A 23105-nucleotide genomic window follows, 5' to 3' on the forward strand; every position below is an offset into this window, starting at 1 on the left:
TTGTCTTCAAACCCCTTTGAGTATTATGTCGCTGAGCTAGCGCTGTCTGATGCAATAGCAACGCCAGATATCCGCATGCTCAGCGTGTCTGTGTCACTCGTGGGAACAGAGCCAAGCCCTTCCCGCAGCCTGAGACAGGAGTAGCTTTATCAAGGCCCTGTCTTGACACCATCCACTTTATGGTTTGCTTCGTAGAAGCATCTTGGGAGGTCAGCCACACTAGGACAAGCCACATGATAGTGAACTGCAAAGTTGTGACAATCATTTGACTTTCTTCATCATTTGAAATTATAGTTTAATTTTAAAATGTGGTTTTTAAACAAAAACATTTTTCATGTATTTCCTAATTTGATCTGAAGTTCTAGAAGCATTAGCTTAAACTTTACATGATAACAGTCACATCATCGGGTTTTGTCCATCATCTTTTTGCATACACACAACTTCATTGCTATAATCAACACTTCCATGTTATCCTTTAGAAGGCTGCTACGATACTTTATAGTACTACAATAAATACATTAATTTAAAAGCTGTTATGTCCCCATTCGTGGGGGATGGACTACTACATACTACCATGAAGACCAAAACAGGCTGAATGCTCCTCAAACAGGAATGTTATACTGGAATTTCTGAACAGTCAATTGAAACAAATTTAGCTTTATTCTGAATCAAAATGAAACATTCATAAAGTTTCCCATAAGAAGTTCAATGCTTTTTCTGAAATGCAAAAACAAATTAATAAATGAAACATTTCACAGCATTTCAGTAGAGGTACATATTATTGCAACTTACATTGGTAAATATTGCAAGTAACAACACGATTTAAAATATTATAATCCACATATCTTTGAAACAAAATTTTTAATTTCAAACTGACAGCACTAGTATTTTTCAAATATGGTATGGCAAACATTTTTGAAAAATATCTTTGACCACCTCTGCTTTTGAGCACCACAGCAGACCCTAAAGCTGAACATGAACAAAGCAACTACCCGCCAATTCTGGTCTCCAGAAAGAGCCCAGGGAAAGACATCAATTCCTGTTAAACGTAATGTGGAATTCAGAGTCAGTGTTGGGACTACAAAACCATAAACTGTGAGCCTATAGTATTTACACAGCTGCAAGTTCAAGTCCAACTTTTTATAAAACTTACTTATTTAAACAAAGAGAACCCTGATGGGATCTGGCTGTCATCCTGAGACAAGTATATCATCATCTAAGATCTCCTTCAAATTGAGACTATCTGGATCTAAATAAAAATACTCCATTTTTATGCTGTTAGTAGAAGGGAAACATAAATAAAATGCTTGACTGTCAGGTAGTTTTCTCCTCCCTGTGAACAAGCACACAAAAAAATTTGGATCCTACTAAGAAATTGTTATAGTTCTACAGACTGAACCATGTCATTAGTTCTTCTGTCCCCTGCATACTATGACTTTTGCAGTTTGTGAGTAATACACATTGAAGAAACTGTGGTAACATAAGACAATTCAACAGCTCTTTCAAGAGAGATGTGATGTCAGCCATTTTATCTTAAAGAGCATAAAGGCTTTATAGCAACAATGCAGATAACTGAGAAATACCTCTTCTGCTCACACGCAGTACATTCGTGCACACAGAACTTTGAAACAGATTTCAGAACCTGTAACAAGGAGGTTTTAAGTGAGACACGCGCACAGCAAACTATATACCTGTTGCAATAGCTTAATACAACAGGCCTTTGAAGCATGGGGAAGCTAAGTAAGACAAGGTATGCTCCTGTATTATACTGAGAGAACTTTCCAAGAGCAGTTGAACATGGCCCCCTCGCTGCCCAAACAGGGAATAGTGAGGTGGTGAAATTTCTGAACTGAGTAGACTGGTGTTCAGGTGTTGTTTTGCCATTCCTTCCCTGAAATTCTCTCATTTTCCTATTTTGCTTTACACGGAACACAAAAGCTGAGCTTCTATTAGCATACATTTACAAATTCAATCTCATTTCTCTCTGCAAGTGCCAACACCTTCCTAATGGTTTTCCTTAGGTAAGAATTCACCACCAAATTAAAATGAACCAAAGATGACAAGTTAGTAGAATATATTTCTTTAGTTTCAGCACAAAAACGCATAATGGTTTAGGCCCATTTTCTTTTTATTAATAATATAACGTTCTATAATCTCTTAACATTACAACTGAAGTTTTACAGTTAATCTCACACTAAAATGACAAACACTGTTTGGCTTTATTTGCAGGAAGTTAAATTACAACCTTGATAAACACACATTTCCAAGACTGAGAAGCAATTTGTGTTTTCTGGATTTCAGTGCTAATGTATCCCTGCCTTTGAAATTGGTTTCAGTTAATTAACATTGCTACGGAAGAACTATTTGGCCTGGCCTTTGTTCACAGCTGTAAGGCAAAGATGACATCTCTAACTCAACCCATATACTGTAAGTCAAGAAGAGACATGTTTTTCTTTGACTGTAAGATTTAGACCCTGGATCAATTTCTAACAGATTTTCTTCTTTCCCCTCAAAACTTTTATAGAAGGCTCTTTAGTGTAAATATATTTCACAGTCAAGCCATACTCACTCTGCACCTCTCCCCCTTCAAAAAGAGCAGAAGCTGTGTAACTGGAAGTCACAACAAGCTTAATTAAAACTGCTTGTAACTTACATATGGCCAAAACAGTCAATCAAATGAAAGAGTAATGTGTTATGCCAAGATACGCTTCTGATCTGCGTGGATCAAACTCCATCTCTGAACAGGCTGCAGCTATGGGAAGTGAAGTCTTTCAAAAGAAAGTAGAGAATACAGAGGAAGAGCAGTAGAAGACTTTAGAGTCAGAGAAGGGAAGATTTCCTCTAAATGGGTAATAACCTGCGTGTATCTAGGTCTCCTGAACTTGCATTACACTTTTCTCTATTTTCATTAGGAAATTAAATGTGAAATTAAAGACAGTCAGTAATACATGTGTTTCAATGGCAGTTTCACCAAGCTCTGACCAGTCTGTAAGATAGAAAAATATTTAGGAAGACAGCAACAGGGTGGCCATTAGGAAGAAATATCCATTACAGTTGTAGTTAATCTTTTCCTCAGAGCTATCCAGTGACATTGCTTTGGGACCCTTATAGCCTGTTATTTCACCTTCCCATAGGACAACTGACATGCAGTAAAAATCTTTACTGCATTTTAAATCACTTCAGAAGCCAGTGGCTATTTAAAGGCTAGAAATAGAGAGTATAAGGAGTTCTTACCTGTGTAATTTCAATACCAAAAAAAGGGACAAGGAAACCATAGTCAGAAAACTAAGAATTGGGAGGGATGTTGTAGAGCTGTGTTGTACTTTAAGTCACCACCTTAGGAGACAGGTATTACTGAGCTGTAATGACTACTTGTTTTAGTTCTGTTTGTGCTGTCATTCTACAAAAAGGCTGCACATACCTTCCTTCAAAATTGATTCTTCACAGTTAGACATACTTTCACTGAGGCACGTGAACACCCTTCATATTTACCAACTCCTAGAAAGGTCTCTATTTCTGAGTGATACAAATCATCAGCAAGATGCCAGCTGTGGCCATGTAGTCACCATCACGCAGCATGTGAGATGAGGAAGTCCCCTGCATAAACACGTACAGATTCACTTTACTGAGAGACCATTGTGTACTTAAGGAACACTTAACCACACTGTGAAAACTCAAGTTTCCTAAATCAGACTACACCTATTGTTTTGGTTGCTGCTGAAATATGAACTCTGGGGGCCAAAAACAAAAATACAAGAGAGTAGATTTTTATGCTGAAATTTTGTGAAACAAACACCATTCAAAATAAATCTAGCTGCACTGCAAGTATCACATTAACATTCTGTTTTATGACCTGCAGATCATAAAAAGTTTTCCTTAAGTACCTTGACAGCATGCATTTTAAAGTGATGTTTTGAGTGTTCATGTTTTTTGATCAATTATTGAATTGAAATTAATCTTTAAACAAGTTCAAAGTTGCCTGATATGCAATATTTTTCAAGCATTTTATACTCTTTTTGGTATATTACCAAAACTGAGAGCTAATTAGTATTCTAAAATAGTTTAATAACAAAGTAATTTTATCTTTTTCTCCTCATTAAGGGGACTACCAATATAAAAGGTGTCCAAACTGACACTACAGAGCTGTGAAGCAGTTGGCTAGAGAGTGTCCTCAAAGGATAGTCTGTATTTTTTCTATCCTATGCAATCATATACATTAATTATCAAAAAGTTGGATAATTTGCTTTAAGAAAAGAACCCACCTTAAAAATGGATCATGAATATTGACAAATACTTTTAGTTTTACTGACTACAATTCAAGTTTCAATGTAAAAATGCTTACTCTCATATGATACTGATCAAGAAAATATTTTCTTAAAGTTCAATGGACAATTAAAATTGTGGCTGCTAGTGAAGTAAATAAATGATTCATAAAGGCCATAGGAAACTGTACAAAACTAAAATGGGAAATCTCACTTTCAGGATGACACAGTATGTTGTCCACTTAAGTGTTTTATTAAACTGTTGAGACTGTTTCAAAAGACAGTGCTGGGCAGTTTCATTTGAATAGCCAAAACTTTTTTTTTTTACTGAAAAAGATACTTTGCATCTCTGCAAAACAGGAGCAAAACCCATACACACTGGGACTGAAGTACAGATGAACACAAAGTTTTGTTACAAACTCGTTTTCAACATACAGTGAGAAATGTCCATTGTACAAAACTTATAGTGACTGACCTACAATTAATTTAACATTATCCCAGCAATGCAAATACAACTCAGAACAGCTCAGTTGTGTAAGATTTTCCAATAGTACTACAGTGGGAAACTACTGAGTTCTCAGAAGTAGTTTGACTTCCATTGTCTCCTGACCAAAGCCTACATTTGTACTTTAAGTATTTACTGGTTGTGAGTCTGTTACATACTTAATCCTTCAGTACAGTGAAGTACTCCCTGGTGTTCTCATCTGCCTCTTTGCAGCTTTCCTTTAGCAAGAGGCTGGATTGAGCAGCTGCTTCTGTAGAAAGCATTGTTGTCAGTCTTTGTTCTCCTTGCAGGGAATGCTTTAGTAAAAAACATCTGGCAGTATCCAGCATTGAAAATACTGTCAGCTGTGTTGCCTAACCAAACCTGGAAACCCAAATTTGCTTTTCCCGGTTGGTAATACACTTTGTGCCCAGTGGGTTGTTTAAGAGAATTGTAAGTAAGAATCCATAAACATTAACAGTGATGTTTACGCTTTATTTGGGGGACGGGGAAGGGGGTGGCAAAAACCAATGTAAGTTACTAGTTTTTAAAGTTTAGTCTATGTTATATTTGATTACTGGGATATCAATACAATGAAAGTGGAGGAGTTTCAACAGTAATTTTGAAGAAGTTTTAGTACATCGTGTTGTGCAGGGCTTTATAAAAGATTTTTGTTTCCAAAGATGTTATTGGGGTCCACATATTCTTTAACAGATCTCAGCATTCCCAGGCCAACATCAGAGATGCTCTCCTTCATCCAGCGCTTCCGCAATTTGCCTACTGGAAAAACAAAAACAAACTGTTTCAATATATGGCAGGATTCTAGGAGCCAATCAATCTTGTGACCATGAATGAATAAACACTGTGTGATAAATGCTTTTATTCAAAAATGAGAAATGTTTTGCTTTATTTGATTTATTGAGCCCACCAGACTATCAAGCTCATTAAGCTCAGCATACTCCCAGAGGAAGGCTGTGTTCCACACTGTCTACTTTCTTTAGAAACTATGAAATTTAGATGAAGCCTAGGCTGAAATCACATGTTCTATTAAAATAGGGAATCAGTAATAAGTTTTTAAAAGCCACCAAACTAATTTTAAGTAGGAAATTGTAGAGGAGATTACTAAAAAAGCAGAACCCCACACCTCTTGACTGCTTTAAAGTGAAGACATAACTCAATAATCAAACAAACTTAAAACAGTATTGGTTTAAATAGCAAAACATTCTTTTCTAAGGAGAAGGCTTAAAGCCTAGTTTTAAATCAACAAGATATCTTATTTCATTCAAAAACTTTTACACAGGCTGGTAAACGCTCATCCGATTACACAAGAACTTAGTTTCCCGTGTAAAAATGGATATTCACAACATACACCGAATACAAAGCAAAGCTAAAACACCAGCCATTTAAGAACTCATTTCACTAAAGTCTCACAATAGTCCTGTTAAATGGCCAAGTGTTCACATACTAATTAACCAAGTCATCAACTCTGATTTAACAAATCATTCAAAATAAAGGACATTTTTTCATTAAACACACTATAGCATTTAACTTGTCAGCCAGAAACACAATCCATTTGTCAGTATGATGCAATATAGTAAAGGTTTGAGAGACAGATGCTTTAAGAGTATCTGAAACTAAATTTAAGCCATCTTTTGTGCCCTTTTCTCAGGGTAACCATCAAACTGTCATCAGAATAATAAATTACAGGGACACCTCTGGAGAACAGAGTATATTTGTTTATACCTTAAGGAATATAAGCTAGTCACAATGCCAACTGAAAAAGCAAATAATGTGAGAAAGAATGAAATTTGCAGTTTGCTAGAAAACAACTATTAGCAGCATGTATGTCAAGAGCAAAGATCATAACTGAAGGACAAAAGAATGTCATGTGGCAGGAACTGTGGTTGTATTTTGCAGCCCAGCTCAAGAAAAAAAAAATCCCTATCTGTAAATATACCATCACTACAATTTGACTGAGCAAGTTGATGTAAGTTGAATTTTACCTGGGGAAAATTTAATACTACTGCTGCAAAAAAAGAATCATGGATGTGGCTTGACCATCACCTCAAGTCACTCACACTGGCTCTTACACAAGCAGCTGAAGAACAGTCATTACCATTCTCAACTGTTATCTGTAATATAGTTTCAGTGAATGTGTCCTGTGGTTATGGATGTAATTGTCCTGAAAAGACTGCAAACAACTGCTCCAACAAGATGGAGCACATTAGAATCACAGCAGGATGCCCAACAGCTAGCATGCCTGCCTCTTTTACACCTCCAGTAATAATCCAATTCCACAAGGAACTGAACTACTGTCTGAGCAGCACCAAACAGTCGTTGCATATTTAATGAAGTCACTCACCAAGTGCTGGAAAACAGAAGGTGCTTGGAGTGCATCATTAGTTCTGTCAAAGTGATAATTTACACATCTATCTTGTCAAATTTTCTATGGTTTATACTTTTGCAATAATAAATCTAACATACATTTGATTAGTGAACTGGAAAGAAAAAAAGCTGTACTACAGTTACCAGCAGTCCTTCACAAACATGTCCAATGAAAAGATTTTAACCCCTTGATAACAGTAGGTTGAGCCCCTGCTCCTACTGTTCATGTCAATAAGACATACATGGATTTTTCAGCTACTCAAATTTTCATATTAGAGTTAAAAAGCATTGAAGCAATCTCTCTTAGAATTCTAAGCTGGTCCATCTGATTAAATGGAAAATAGACCAAGTGAAGAAAAGGCTCTGTGCAGATGAGCACCACTTAGAAAAAGCAATGTTTATGTTTGTTTCACTTCAGGTTAGTGCTGCCCTGTGAGTATTCTGTTCCTCCTCCATAGCACAATCCAATCAGCTTCAAGGATGAGAAGGGAAAAGGAGGAAGAAAATTACATAACAGTAAAAAGATGTCACCATGAATGTAAAAATAATTTCAAGTGGCAAACTTGCTTAACTCCACTCCAAGCCTAGCCAAAGAACAGCTTCAGGCTCAAGGAAGCCTTAACTTCCTCAACAATAAGAGGTCTCAGTTAAGCCTGATCTTACCACAGACTAGAGAAAACTGCCTTTCCGTTTCTAGCCTAGACAAAGCAGACCTTTTAGTTTTAGGCCTAGATGATGCAATTTATCTAGAATTGACATGAGAGTACACAGAACCAGATTTTATCCAAGCATCAACCACTTACAGGCTCTCAGCCCAGTATACTTTTCTCAATCAAAAAATGAGATCAAATTCACCTGATTCTATATGCTACATTATTAATAAGGTTCTCAAATCAGCATAATGTTGTACAATCAATTTGTAGTAGCTTAACAAGTCACTACTTGTCAACTCACCTATACACTCCATTACACACACAATCATTGTTGCCCCAACTGGAAACAAATACAGCCCTTCCTTCTTACATCTTTTCCTCTGAAGATAACCTAATCTTGCATCTTGATTATCCAAGATGAAGTGTAACAAAATTAGTTTTCAAGTTTTATAGGTGGCAAGTGCCCCGGTCCTGAGGTGTGCCGAGCAGTCTAATGCCTTAAAACATTCACTGCTAGGAAACCAAAGTCTTCAATCTGAAGCCCAGCCTATTATATGGAGTACAAACACTCTAGCATGGCAAAGAGTCTACTTCACACAAATTACTTCAGACCAGAAAGCCAAGAAGCTTGATCAGTAGCAACTCTCAAAGACAGTCCAACACCAATTTTTTTTTTCAGTATTTTCAATTTTTATCATCATTATAGTCCATGTATGAAAAAAAAACACGTGAGCTGGATAAGAAACTTTTTCCCAGTTCTGATGCATGCTAGTCCAGCCCTTAGCTGGTTTCATTAGAAAAGTTCTTCATGCTTCCAGTGCCCTTTTAATCTATTAGGAAATAAAATACATTTTGGTGAAGTGCAACCATACTCTAATGCTGCTCCTGTAGAGCCCACCCTTTGAAAAAAAACAACCAAGCAAACATGCACTGACATTACATTCGCTGGCAAAAGTGACAACAGTTTCCCATGTGTATGGTTTTTCAAAGTGAAGTGCATTAAATGGACAGCACATAGCTGCTGGCCACAAAGATGATAAAATGGGAGTACAGTTCTCCTGGCTCATAAAGCCTACACTTGCTCATCTTTGAAAATGCATCTGGATGCATTTTCTGGCTGCAGAAAATCTGGCTGCTAAGGATGGAGCTATCAAACAGCAGGCAACAATTGGTTTTCTCACTTTTGGAATATGAAGTACTTGGGCACACATGAACAGTCTTATAAGGAAAGTTAATGTAGCTGATGGATCCCAGTAATAACTCTACACCCATGCAGAACAGATTTATAGCAGGTGTGTGGTCCCAGTGGAAACAGGCTCTAGTGGCACTGCATATTGCTCTAGACTTCCTCTGCTCCAGCTCTTTCAACTTCAAGAGATAGTTATTACAGAACAACAGCTTTGCAAAAGGAGCAGTAGTAACAGGTCATAAGAAGGATGGGGCTCTTCAGCTGTTGCATGCTCTTCCTGAAGCTGGTTGTCTCTATAGAAAGCATCTCTCTGCTCTTAGAAATTGCTTAACAGGTTATTACTCTTCCAGTCTATTAAGACTTTCAACAGACCAAAGAGGAAAATACAACTACATTAATATATTATTTCACATAAGGGTACTCTGTGTCTGATAAATGTCAGAGTTTAAACTCATTCTAATCAGTAGAGCAACCTCTAGTTTTAAGATAAAAGTATGGTCAGCCTCCAGTGCTTAACTTACAGGTAAGATAGTTTTCCTGTGTATAGGAGAAAAGAATGTGTTCAGCTACCCCATAAGGTAATTTTATAATTACCGATTTTGTAGTTGTATGGGTTAATTACTGCAGTGTCTAGCTTAAGCCACAGCCTCTTAATGATGCTGAAGAATTGCAAGGAATTGCAGTGTCAAACATGCAACTGAATGCAAATAAGGTATGGGGGGTTTGGGGGTTTGTTGGGGGTTTTTTTGTTTTGTTTAGGGGGTGGAGGGTTGGTTTTGATTTTTTGTTGGGTTTTTTTTGTTTGTTGTTTTTGTTGGTTTTTTTTTTTAGGGTTGGGGTTTTTCTTCCTTTTTTAGTTTTCCTGCATAAACTGCCAGGGAATTGATACTATATCTAAACCTGTGGAGCCTGGGCTACCTGGTTAACCTTTATTCTAGTCAATCTAAGAAGTAGAAGAAAATTAGTTCTACTATGTTAAGTGGCTAAATGGGGATATTTTCCTCAAACCCACAAGCTGATAATTGTTTCCTTAAGTAACCAGTTTTAGTTAGAACATTCCCTGCAAGTGAGACAATCTATTATTAATTTTTACACTGTTCCTTAGTTTTACATGGGTGCTTAGCTTGCTAATACAAAAGGGATCAGGCCCAAAGCCAGCCAGCTCCCTTCTGATGCTTACCCCAAGGGGTTATAATTGTATTTATACAGCAGTCGTACCTACTGAGACTTCCTCAGCACATGTTATTTTATGTATACAAAAAAGCATGTATTTTATGAAACAGGAATTCAAGAATGCAAGGTGTGACATCATACAGGTGGTTTTAGGGCTTGCCCTAAATGATTAGAAGAATATTTATCTAAACTTAAACTTGTATCTACAAAAAATTGTCATTGCTAATGCTGCTTTTTAAATGCTAAGTGTCTAGAAGCTAACTGTGGCTCTAGCAACCCTTACTTACATGACTCAAATCTAAAAGATAGTCAGTGGCCTGAAAAGCTGAAGGATCAAAGCTGGGTTCAAAGATGGCCACTATCCCTTTCTAAGTGCAGGACATAGTCAAGGCAAGGTGAAAACTATAATCAAGACTGTAAAATCTCACATAGCATTCCTTGTCTTCATTTCCTACAACTAGGATATCCAATTCCTGAATACCTTTCAAAAACTTTTACTAAGTCACAGATTATGACATAGCATTAGTTAAAAAGGACGAAGAAGGCATAAGAAACTACTTCAAAGTCACACATTAAAAACTACTTTAAAACCACTAAGCAGCTTTTCAGCAGTTTGTTCATAACAAATTTAGAAACAGACATATCACATTTAGACAAGACTGCAGGATCATTAAAAAAATTTTGATAAACTCCTCTATAAGAATCAATTTCTGATGCACTGGAGAATGGCTGAATTCCCCTTAAGAAGGGCCTATCTGATCAGCTATGTATTTTAGGTGTATTTTTATAGCAACACATATGCCTCAGATTCTTCCTAAATGTAGATTCATAAGATTCACATAATCCAGAAACATTATCAAGTGTTAAATACTAACATTGAAGTAGGAAAACTGTTCCTGACACTTACCAACTAGATTTAAATATTTGAAAGTCAAGAGTGAGAAAGACTTCAAGAAGAAGAGGTTAAAGGACAAAGTCATTTAAGTTGCAGTATCATAGAAATGATATCCAGATTTATAAAAACAAAAAAATCCAGATATTCTACCCCAAAATACAAGTAACTGTGACATTGAAAGGATAAATTAATTACACAGATGTTTATGTCTGCCTTTGCTACAGCTTCTTGTGTCCATGAGATGCTTGCTGTACAAGGCTGGTATTGATACACTTCTGCAATTTCTTTCTTGGAATGTTGTTCTGACATATTGCAAGGTGTAATCTTTTATGTAATCCATTAACAAATTAAGTTATGCTTCTTACAAGTTTTAAGTCTCAAAAGTCATCGGGGGAGATCTTCTTACAGTATTGCTACCTTTATTGAGTCTGCCTAAAAGTTACAATATTTTTCATTAGCCTGAAGAGAGGGGAGGAGAGAAGACATATTGAGATTAAAATAGATTCCAAACTGATGTCTTTCTGAAGTTACTCTTCATAAAATTAAAAGTGTCATGATTTCAGGTCTCACTGTAGATTGTAGCTATATGTCTACCTGCAGTTAATACTTCCCCAGATATAGAGTAATTTAGAGCTTTCCACATCTCAAAGTATCATATATGACCACTCCTTCACTCAAGGAGTGTATGAAGATTGACTTAAGCAGGCTTTGTATTTCCTATAGCCTCAAGTCCCAGACTACATCTGTTTTCTTTGATACACAAAACCAGAGTTAAAATAGCTCCATTTATCAAAGTGTGATTGTAGGCAGACAAACCAGCCTGTCTGTTTCCAGATAGTGAAAACAACTGTTATTAATCACAATTACAAGACAAATACTAAAAGAAATTGCACCAGTATTTTCTTCCACCCCACACGATAGACCAGTCTTAGCAGTGCTAAGAGTGACAGGGCCTGAAGGTCAGTAAATAAAACTGATACTATTAGGCTAATTCTCAGCAGCACATCTACTAAGCACTGGAAAAAATGAGTCTTGAATATCGTACACAATGAACTGCCAGACAAAAACACTCAAAGCAGAAAATATTTATCAGTATAAGAGGCAATCATGCATACAACAAGAACATAAGAAGTCTAACAGAAACCAAGTTTTCCATATCTGTGGAGTCAGAAAGTTCAAGTGCGCAAGGGATTGAAAATACTACACAATTTTTCTTTTCTTGTTCAACATATGCTGTAAGCAAGGTTTCATATGGTGAGGGCAAATACATCCAAACATGTGACAAGCTCCAGCTGCATGCAAGTTAATGGATGAAATGCTAGTCACAGTAAAATACAGCTGCCACAGCAGGGGAGAGCACAATAGTACATCAAGGGAGTAATTCCACATCCCATGTGCAAGAATTGACTGGTCCACTATACTGCTATATTAAAGATTTAATCAGAGGACAATAAGAGCATATTATACAAAAAATACTAGAACTGTTTTCACTCATGTTATCATCACCTACGCATCTTTCAATATCCTGATATTGCTAAAGCAGAGTCCATTTCAGTTTCTATCACAAAGCTAGATGCCTGAAAATAGCCCTAGCTAAAAGTTTCAAGTCCAAGAAGTCACCAACGTTTTAAAGCACAGGTCCTGCCCTGCCATTTTTCCCCACACAGAGCTTTTAGAACTACAAAATTTTTTATCTAGTTTTAAACCATTAGACTTCCTCTTTGCTCTTATTTTTGTGGCCAGACAATGCCCCAAGAGAGTACAGAGAAGAAACACATTAAGTTAACCAGTTTCAAGAACCTAACTGCACAAATCAAACTGACTTCACAACAAGTCTTCCTGACATCTGAGTTTACAGCATTATATAGGACACATGCAATCAAGTTAGACTATCTGAATATGTGGGAAAAGCATATGTAAAGCATCAGGTATATGAACTATCACTTATACATGACATTGGTTCTTAATATTAAAGCACAAAATAACTTGCAAAGCAGCTAGTAACTCAGGACAAGTAATTCCCAAACTCCAAGAGAGGAAACTGAATGATCAGAAATTGGCAGACATCAAGCCAGTAATATCAATACTCATGTAACATCAATTATGCAACAAATGGTAGACTGCAACACAGCCCAGCTTAAAGTCACTAGTTCTTACGCAGATACCTTCACTAAGTGCTCTGGAATTAGTGCTAACAGCATTCACTTAGCCACAAGGGACACTAAACTATCTTAAAACTGTTAAACTCCCATTTGAGGTCTATGTAACTGAATATACCTCTGCACAAGGTTCAGTAGAAGTTGCTTAAGACAAACTGATCAACTACATCTTCAGGTTCTCAGACAGCCTGTAAACTTCCTATCAAAGATCTGAAGCTGGTGCTCAAATACACCACATTGTATGACTTGACGTCAAGCAAACCAGGTCTAGGGACACTTCCCCTGAAAGTCTAGCAAAGGGGTGAGAAGTTTTTAGAAAGAATGCCAGGAGATCCTCCCCCCAGCAATTTCAGTTAATGCCTGTGAAATATTTTTCAAAGTTCTATTACAAACTATTTTATGTACTCATGAATGTTTAGCAGTATCAAAGAGATTAATATTAGACTGAGAACATTACCTCCATGGTGATGTGACAGACTTCCTCCATTGGCAAGTATTTCTTCTCTAGCAGCCCTCTAAATTGGAAAGATAAGGTATTTACTCAACAGCAAATACACAAGATTTTTGGTTTTAGTGAAATGTTTTGCTATCATACTCATTTACACAGGTGTACAAAGTTTCAGAAGTAATTATGGTTCACAATACAGGTAAACATTTTAGTTCAGGTCTACAGATAAATATAAGTGGGAATTTTCCAAACAAACATTATTAAAGCCAAGACATTTCAAATGGCATCTGCTACAACAAATCTATTATTCCAGAATGGAATATTCTGGATCACTTCATCCTTGCTGAAACTAAAGTAGTCTAGTGGCTGGGATGCTCATCTAGAAGATCGTTAAGTGCCTACTGAAAAGGAAATTGCAATAAAAAAGTTTGAAAACAGCCTCCCCAGAGCAATTCAAGATCCTTATTCAGACCAGAGTTTAGACCCAGATCTCCAAGATCCTGGTCAAGGAAGTGAGGTACTTTAAAACTGACAACCCTTTCACAGGTGAAGTTTGTGGCAGAAAACAAAATTTAGATTTTTATGTTAAGAAATATATGAACACTTTCAAGCTCTAGAATCTTCTCTCTCATCCAGCTCTGATTACAAATAGTCAGACAGCTTAGAAGGCATAACAAAGAAAGCTTTCCTAAGCACAAGCACTAAATGTTTTTTCAGAAAAAGTGTACTTTTTTAGGAATAATGTATATAACCAGACCTATGCAGTCAGGTATTTTTTTCAGTCTACCACAGAGTCCATATACCTGGTTGGCAAACTCACTTTGTTAGGTTAATTTTAGTCACCTACAACAGAAGACATGCATCCAGGTGATCACACTACTAATTCCAATAAATGGCAATATTTAAGTATTAATAAAGTTTCATTAAATAAGCACTCAAGTATTACATTCTCCAATGCCCTAGATTCAACAGCCCAGAAGCCTCAGAACTTGTAGGTAAAACTTTGCATCCACTTGACAAGTTCAAGAGAAATTTCTAAAGAATAAGCACGAGAAGAATGACACCCTAGTTACAAATATAGACAATTTCTCCACAGTCCTATTAGCAATTTTCTAGTGCTGAAGTTTGAGCATATGAATCAAAAGGTAGAATGAAAAGAAGTTTGGCCATAGTCCTTCTATGTCTTAAGTATTACATCTTTAAGGTAACAAGGATTTTGGTTTCCCCTAACTAGGTAAGTATATTGTTTCACCAGCCAAAGTGTTAAAGCAGAGTTATTCCAGAGCTTTTAGGTAAACATTGAAGCAGCTTAAAACTGGTCTAACACAGCAGACTTAGACCAGCACTTATCCAGGCCTAAACAGAAATAATCACAGCAGTTAATTCTCTGAAAAAGCACGAAAGACATCCTCACATTCATTATGCAGCACTACTAATAAAGTATGAACTTGATAGTTTTATATTTTAAAGACTAATTGAGTATTAAGTGAAAGAAGCAGCTTTGTAAAAAATGGAACTAAGGAAGTCTTGCTTCCTATGGATTTCGGTTTTATGGTTGATAGTTTCTGCCAACCAAGAAAAAACCTCCAGTTCAAGCTTTCCTATACTTTAGTCATAAGTATTCATTTACTGATGTCTGAAATAGTCACCTGGTAGTCTTTTATCTACTTGGTGCACTATTAGCACACACCTCTTTCCCTAGCTGCTAATGATCAAAGCTTTATGAACAGACTTTTGAGATCTTCTCCGCAAAATTCACTTAGCTTGGCCAATGGGTTTAGCATATATTATGGGACATCAGCTTCTCCCCCTCAATTATTGCTCTTATATACATTACCTCAATTTGTTCATAGACATGAATAGGATCACTAATTCCTCTGTAGTTAAAGGCAAAGTAGAAGTAGACACATGCACCTGCATCATAAGTCTGTGTCACCCTGTTGAAGAGAACTGCATTACAAACAAAGCTTTATGGTATTAAGCCAGCCACTATGTGACATTACACAATTTATAAGGTTACTTACCTTATTTAAAAGGGTAGAATCTTTTTTTTTTTTTAAACAGTTTTGTACCCTTCTTGCTCCTACTTCATGAGTTACTCAATACTATGATTTTGAGAATTGAAGCTCAAGTCATTACACTTGACTCTCATGCATATGAGCAAGAGTAAATGTCAAGACTAATCAAGTGCTACTAATCCCCTGAATTACCCACTCTTACACGTAATCCGCTTGCAGGTTAAAGAGGAAGGTCAAGATTACTAGTGTTTGTAATATCATTAACAGATGCACTTTACCTGCTAGCTAGGAAGTTTAATTACCTCTTCCTTAGTTCTCCTACTAATCAAAGATTCCAGAAATATTATTATTTAGGTTGTTGCATGGCTTACCTGCAAGTGGAAAGAGGAGCAAACTGAACACCCTTTTCTTTGCATTCTCTTACTATCCTTTCCTTTACATTCCTACAAAGGTCCAAAACCCTGTAACAGACAACATGTTAATACACAAAATCTTAGTATATGATTTTATACAACTTCCTAAAAAATACAACTTCAGCTTTGGTAATCTTTTTAAAGTAGTATAATTTAAGAACAGAAGATTGTCTTCTAGAACAAGTTTTAACTAGCTTAGATTTTGTTCTAAGACTAGTCCTCATCAAGACTTCACTAGTATTGCTTTTACTGTACTACTTCTGAATAGCAAGTTTACTCTGAAGCAGAGGACATAATGAAAGCTCTTTTCCATAAGGAATGGGAGTCAAAAGTGTTCAACAGAAAATGGAGGTTACCTACTTCTGTATGTTTTGACTTACTTTCTCAGCAAAACAGCCTCAAATTTTTTGCAAAGTAGTTGACAAATACAGCTCACAGTAGAAAGCTTCAGAATTCTAAGGCCTTGTATACTCCACTAATACCATACACCTTTGGCATGTTGCAAGGCCAAAACTGGAGATACTCAAGCTGTGCGCTAGTTTGCCAGCTTGAAATGTTACAGTTTAATATGGCAATGAGCCATTAAACTTTGTCATAAGCCATACTTGGTTTGCTTTTTTTTTTTTCTTCTAGGGCAGACCCAGGCACATCCAAAGTGCTAGAACAATGGAAAGAAATCACTGTTTTTCAAATTACCATTTCTTCAGTTATATGTTCTCCCAAAGAAGTCTGTAATGTTATACTGTAAAACTCAGATTAAGACATTTTACACAGATTTAAAACTACTTTGTAGATTGACAGAAGTAATAAACAAGAGAAATTTATCCATTTAGTGAATAAGCAAGTACAGCTAAATATTTTATTCAATTATCTGCAACCTGTCAGGAACAAGGTAACTGAATGATTTATGGAAAATTACATAGTTCTTATGAGTCAAACTAGAAAAAGGTTTTGAAAGCATTTGCTTTGGTGAGGAGAATTTAAAATATTTTCTTAAATTCTTAGACAAAAATTCATTCTCTCCTGAAATGAGGGAGAGTCAAAAATTGGTGACTAAGCAGTTAGCATACTTCAAAATCTATAAAGGTAAAGTAAAATAAAGGGTAATTTTGCTTTAAAATTGTCCTCAAATTTCTGCCACCCATTTAAGATACTATACCAACTTTCAAAGCAGAGGCTGGAACTTACCACTGCCACTGAATTAATTAGCAAGGATACAGGCTTGCCAGCTTAAGTCACCACACTTTGCACACCTTCCAATTTGCATTAAATGCTGTAAAGCTTTGATTCAAATCACCTTAGACCCTGCTTAAGAGGTTTCTGGCTTACCAAATAGACAGAAGCATCCAAAGTGATTTCATATATTAAACTCTGTTGTGGTCAAGTGTTTCTCAACCATAGTTAACAGATAAAATAAGCCTAGGAAAAAGATCTTAATCTTGGGCAAAAGTTATCTTTTCAGTTTTTGTTTCCCTACATCACTGGGGGCAAAAAGACCCCAAACTTAAATATATTAAAATAATTCTTTTTTTATATTCATTACAAACTTTTCAGTTTGAAATACACTGCTGATCCCACACATATGGCTGCTCATCACACAATACAGTTATTGTCACCATTGTCCAGCTTCCTAAACTGGGCAATTTCAAGTCCTGAATTTGTTACAGTAAGCTAACCCAAGTAGAAATATTGCTGAATGCTTGCATACATCGCATTTACAAAACCCTGGTATGTAATTTACTAGCAGCTTTAGCAAAAACACACAGGTGCAACACTTGAGGCACATCAGGGAGCCTCTAATACACATAAGGCCTAAATCAAATTAAGTTTCCCCGTGAGCACACATGAGTTAGGAATAGTTTCAATGAAATCAAGTACAAGTTTTAAGCAATTCTAAAGAATAATCACAGTTTACCTATCCCAAGGAACAGATGTCTCAAATGATTCTCCTATTACATAGTAATCCAGGCCCAGGTCCTAATAAATAGAGAAAGGAAATTATCAGTAACATTCAGCATCAACATCTGGGATTTCAGTGTATGCTACATAGCTAACAATTGAGCAACTTTAGTTAGTTTGTACAAGAAAAACAGAAAGTCTATTTAGCAAAAACACCCATCTATCCCAGTGACATTAGTTTATATTTATGGAAATAGAGTAGCTCTTCAAAATGTTTATCAACTGTGTCTTTGATGTCATGGCTATAGCAAGACAACTTGTCAGACTATCAGCATGCCTACACTAATCAAATATTTGTATCACTAACATCAAGCCAAGAGCTCCACTGTGCTAACCAATACAATACCTAGTAGAAATATTTACTTGGAATGTAATTCCTAAGTAGAATAGAGACAAACATTTTGCCCATTTTCCATATAGCCTGCTGAAATAAAAGGAAATTCAGTGATTCGCCCCTGATTATAAAAGCCAGATAAAATCTAGCACTCAGGATATGCATACTATTCTGAAAAACAACCTCTTAAACAGTAAGATTCATAAGAACAGCTGCGGCAGTTCAGACTAAAGGTCCATTTGTCCTGGAATTCTGAGCTGAACCACAGCCATAAGCAGATGTCCAACAAAGAACAAGAGCTGAGTGAGCATGAGTAAAGTACTCTCCCAGCCTCCAATTACATTCAACCTGTATTTATAAGTCTGATCTGGTTTATTTAGCAACTGCTAGTGGATTCTTCAGTCTAATTTTCTCTATTCTTTATTAGAAACTATTTTCTTAACAAAAACATAAATTAATGTTTTTATGGTGTTTTGCAGATGAAGTTCCATAAGTAAACACTAATCAAAAATGGAAGAGATACAACCTCTGGGAGAAGTTTGAGATATCACCCAAGGAGACCTGCATTTAGATTTCAGAGAAAGCATCTTCAAAAAGACATTTCTAGGTTTTGTTCTATTAACAGAAGTTTCAGCAGGCAGACAAAAGATGACCTACCCGAATGTAAGCGATGACAAATGTCAGCATATATCCTCTCTGTCCATTATCTTCTCCTGCTGCCAAGCCACTGCAATTAACAAGAATTTAATTAACTTTACAGCAAAGTAGTCAGTTTGTAAAAAGAATTAGAAAATTAATACTTTGATTATCAAACATAGGTGCAAGTTTAGCTGTCTCTAAGCTGTGTTACAAATGTTGCGAATAGTAGGGTCTCTTCTTCACTAGAGATGAGAAGTTACTTCAGACCAGACCGTTAACTCTTTGCATTTCTCTTTTCATTCCATAATCTGAAGATGAATAATAACAAAACATTTGATGTCATCTTAAAATAATAGTCTTCAAACATCAGTCTTCAAAATAACAGTCTTCAAACAACAAAAAAAGAGCAGGGAAAACGGAACTAGACATAGTATATCCTTGATGTTCATTTACAGGAATATATGTAACACTTTTTAAGCATGTTGGATTTGTGCACTTGTATGCTCACAGGTCATGAGAGCAAGACTACTGACTTAAGATCCCAAAAGCGTAAGTGATGTGAATAGATAAAAACCAGAGACAACTCTAAAGCAAAAGGGAGGCTTGCTTTTGCTCGCCAGTCAAGTAAGGAGCATTATGAAAGTCTGTTTTAACAATTGGTTTCTGAGAACAACAAAGTGCTATGTATCTGTAATCAGTCTTCCTAGAAGCTTCCCTAAATCTGAGCGGGGGGCAGGGGGTGGAAATCAGACATCCTGAAGAAGGATAGAATTAAAGCATTTTAGACCAGGTTAAACTATTAAACCCTTAACTAATAGACTTAACTGAGCAGCACAGACAGCACCATCTTCTAACAGACAAGTTTCCCCCCCTTATCAATACACCATCTTGAAATACCAAAATACAAAAGGATTCACAGTTGAAGCCTTTTCTTGCATACACCATTAAAATAACTAAAATACTCTTTAAGATCAAGAGCAATGCTATTCTTATCAATGAATGTTAGCAAGCTGCTCACAAGAAATATCACTTTTATAAGCTATTATAAGTGGTAGAATGAAAACACAATGAAAACAAATTTCAGAAAGGATAGCCTTGAAATGGATAAAACAATATTTACATATATTTGAATAGGTGAGACTAATACTAGCAATAACTTTCTTAAGAAGAAAGTATATTTTTGACAAATCATACTTTTAATGCTGGTTTTCTATCACAGTTAATCAAAGCAGAAGGACAGAAACTACCTGATATTACTCAGCCTGCCACTCCAATGAATGTTTTCTGTTCCTTTGTAAGAATGGAAAACAGTCTGTGGGACAAAAATTCACTGCATTCCTTTAACTAAACACAAGCTCCTCTTTTAAACAAGCTTCTTATATTCATATGCTCACACTAATTCTGCAAAGATTTAATATTACCCTTATGATTGTCTTCCCATTCTGGAGTTAAAACATAGGGTCTAGTATTGCAAAATAAGCAACTTCTATGTCTATAAACAATTACAAGGGCTAGTTCCCATTTTAATAACATCAATTCTATATTTAGTCAAGTACTTATTTTTCTGCAATACACAGACAGCTGAAGTTTCTCAGTAAAGTTACATATTAAGAGTTAGTACAAGCTGTATTTATCAAAGGGAACATTCAGTAGCTAATTAATTATTGCCATTTCAAACTAGTAAATTGAGAACATGTCCATACAGCAATCGCTATAAAAAATATGGTAATCCTATTTTTTCTCGAACAGTTTCTTCATATGAAGAAGTTCTTTGAAAAGCATACCCAAACTTGGTGGCAATATCATAGACTTGCTTTTCATGCTGAAGAACCTTCTCTCTATCACCCTCAAAGAGCAAGGTAGCCACACACAGTATGTTGGGATCAAATCCTTTAAACTGCAAAGAGAGAAAACTTTGCATTATGTCACAGCCTATGTGATAGAATACAAGCAATGAGTTTTTACTTTTCAAATACACAGCATGTGCTCTGGTTAATAAGTGTTGTTGCAACTAAGAGGAAGGATTAGGAAAAAAACATCTTTCAAAAATTTACTCCCAAAACAATCAAGTTTTTCCTTGACAGGACACACATTCACAAGCCCACTGAAATAACAGATTATCTGTCACCTTTTTCTCCTGTTAAAAAGCAGGATAGACATAACAGCTGTCTACCTATTCTGAAGAAAGAACAGGTCCCAAATGCTTTGAGCAGTAGGGAGACATTTGTATTTTATCAACTATTCCTGTATTAAAGCAGGAAGATGACTATAATGACCATACATGTCACTGCTCTCAAAAATCAGTCGTATCAGCAGTGTGCCACAGAAAATCTCTATGCTGGGAAAAACACTATGGAAGGAAAATAACTTCTAAACTTGTGGCAGGGAGCATATCCCAGTGGAAATGGGAAGATATGGCTTTGTTTCAGGAGTAACAGTCAAGAGTGATATCTTCACAATAGGTCCAAAAAGTAAGAGCCTTATTTATTTTCTGCATACCTTTATTTATTATTTAGCTCCAGTGAACTACCACTACTACGCAGGTTTCAGACAGAATGGAGATGAATATAAAGTTGCATAAAGTTTATTAACTTTTTCCACAGTTAGAAAGGGTAAAAATTTATGATTTAGAACATATTCTTAATATGTATACTGACCAACAATTATTTTTTTGAAGCATTTCCCTTTCCAGTGGGATTCATCTCTTCCAGTCTCCACTCTGCTTGTGGTAACTTGTTACTTAAGCACCAAGCATGGTTATATGAAGTTACATTAATAGTCAAGAGATTCAAATTCATCCTTTATGTGCAACAGCTATGCTGCAAAAAATCCCAGTTAGTTGCTATTCCTTTTATTATTTCCTTAACTGAACACATTATCTGTACTAGAAGTTAACTAAGAGTACCAGGATGATCCAAAAAACAGCAAGGAGACCAGGTATCTTAGGGTGGCTCAGTCCTCCAGCCAATGATCTCATATCTGTACAGTGATCCCCAGAAACATCCAAATTAGTATTTCTCAAAAGGATATTGCATCCTACCACTCCCAACAAGAGAACACTATGAAAATGACTGCGAAACAGAATATACCTCCCCAGGCAAAGGATCTGTCTTAGCCATTAGTCCTACAAAAACAGCATAGCTAGCATAATAGAAATAAATATTGTTACTACACTGATAAACTCCAAGGACAGGAATAAAAAAGGTCTATTAAGATGCTATTTACAGTCCCTTGTTGTTCTAGAACCACTTGTATTTCATCTAGTATGAATCATTTCATCTATTCTGCCATCTTTTGGCTGTAATGCTCAGCTAACACCTTACAGTTCTCTTTAAGAGGCATTGGAAGAACTAGCTACAGCATGAACTACTAGACAAACAATACCTAGAGCATTCATCTATAAGTGAACAGTCCCAAATTACATGGAGGACTGTAAACCACAAAAACTTTGTCCCTATTCTCTGAAGTGGTATCAGTTAAACAACTACTCTGTTCAATAAAAGAATGAAGTGTTAGTCTGGTGTGTTCTGTATGCCGATGTTTGGGGGTTTTGTTTGTTTATTTTTTGTTTGGTTTTGGGTTTGTTTGGGTTTTTTTACAGGGAGGAATTCACAGATGAAATAAGCATAAGATGGATTTGAGTATCTTGGTCCCAGTAACACCTGCAATATCAGTCTCAGGGTCATTAAACTTGCTCCTTTCTCTACTCCTACATCCCATCCCAGCTGGGATTTTCTCTGAAGTAGCAGTTGCTCATATACACCAGGGGACTGAGCCCTGACATAAGAGCTCCAGATTGGTTACCAACCTAGAATCTCTGCATCAGTATTACTTAGCATTTCTCTCATTTCCCCATGTTCTTTTTCTCCTGCAGAGCTGGAAGAATTGGAATTGGCATGCAACATCCCTTGGTGATACAACATCCCAAGAAGCAGTGATGCTTGTTGCTGACTACAGAAGCAGTAGATATTTCCAACTAGGACCGTTTCAAACTGACAGCAATCTTGTTGCCAAAACCTTTACTATTTTAGATATTTCTGCACTACAGTAGATCAAGGAGGGAAGGCAAAATTTTTGTGCTATCTCTAAACCTA

General features: G+C 36.2%; 1 protein-coding gene across 16 annotated transcripts in view; it reads right to left on the reverse strand.

Annotated features, from left to right (window-relative positions):
- Positions 1 to 2123: 2123 nt before the first annotated feature.
- Positions 2124 to 23105, reverse strand: part of AGPS (alkylglycerone phosphate synthase) — a 92659-nt gene continuing 71677 nt past the window's right edge. For 15 of the 16 annotated variants that reach the window (XM_010566096.1, XM_010566130.1, XM_010566088.1 and 12 more), the window contains 7 exons: positions 20796 to 20908; positions 19030 to 19099; positions 17995 to 18056; positions 16038 to 16127; positions 15486 to 15585; positions 13658 to 13715; positions 2124 to 5526 (listed from right to left, as the gene is read on the reverse strand). In XM_010566096.1, the coding sequence (XP_010564398.1) occupies positions 5405 to 5526; positions 13658 to 13715; positions 15486 to 15585; positions 16038 to 16127; positions 17995 to 18056; positions 19030 to 19099; positions 20796 to 20908 (615 nt within the window). In that variant the 3' untranslated portion in view covers positions 2124 to 5404. The remainder of the gene's footprint in view (positions 5527 to 13657; positions 13716 to 15485; positions 15586 to 16037; positions 16128 to 17994; positions 18057 to 19029; positions 19100 to 20795; positions 20909 to 23105) is intronic. The other variant, XM_010566020.1, reaches the window with a different exon arrangement.

The sequence above is a fragment of the Haliaeetus leucocephalus genome, unplaced genomic scaffold (assembly GCF_000737465.1).
Source record: "Haliaeetus leucocephalus isolate CR32 unplaced genomic scaffold, Haliaeetus_leucocephalus-4.0 Scaffold1, whole genome shotgun sequence".
In the NCBI taxonomy this organism is placed as follows: domain Eukaryota; kingdom Metazoa; phylum Chordata; class Aves; order Accipitriformes; family Accipitridae; genus Haliaeetus; species Haliaeetus leucocephalus.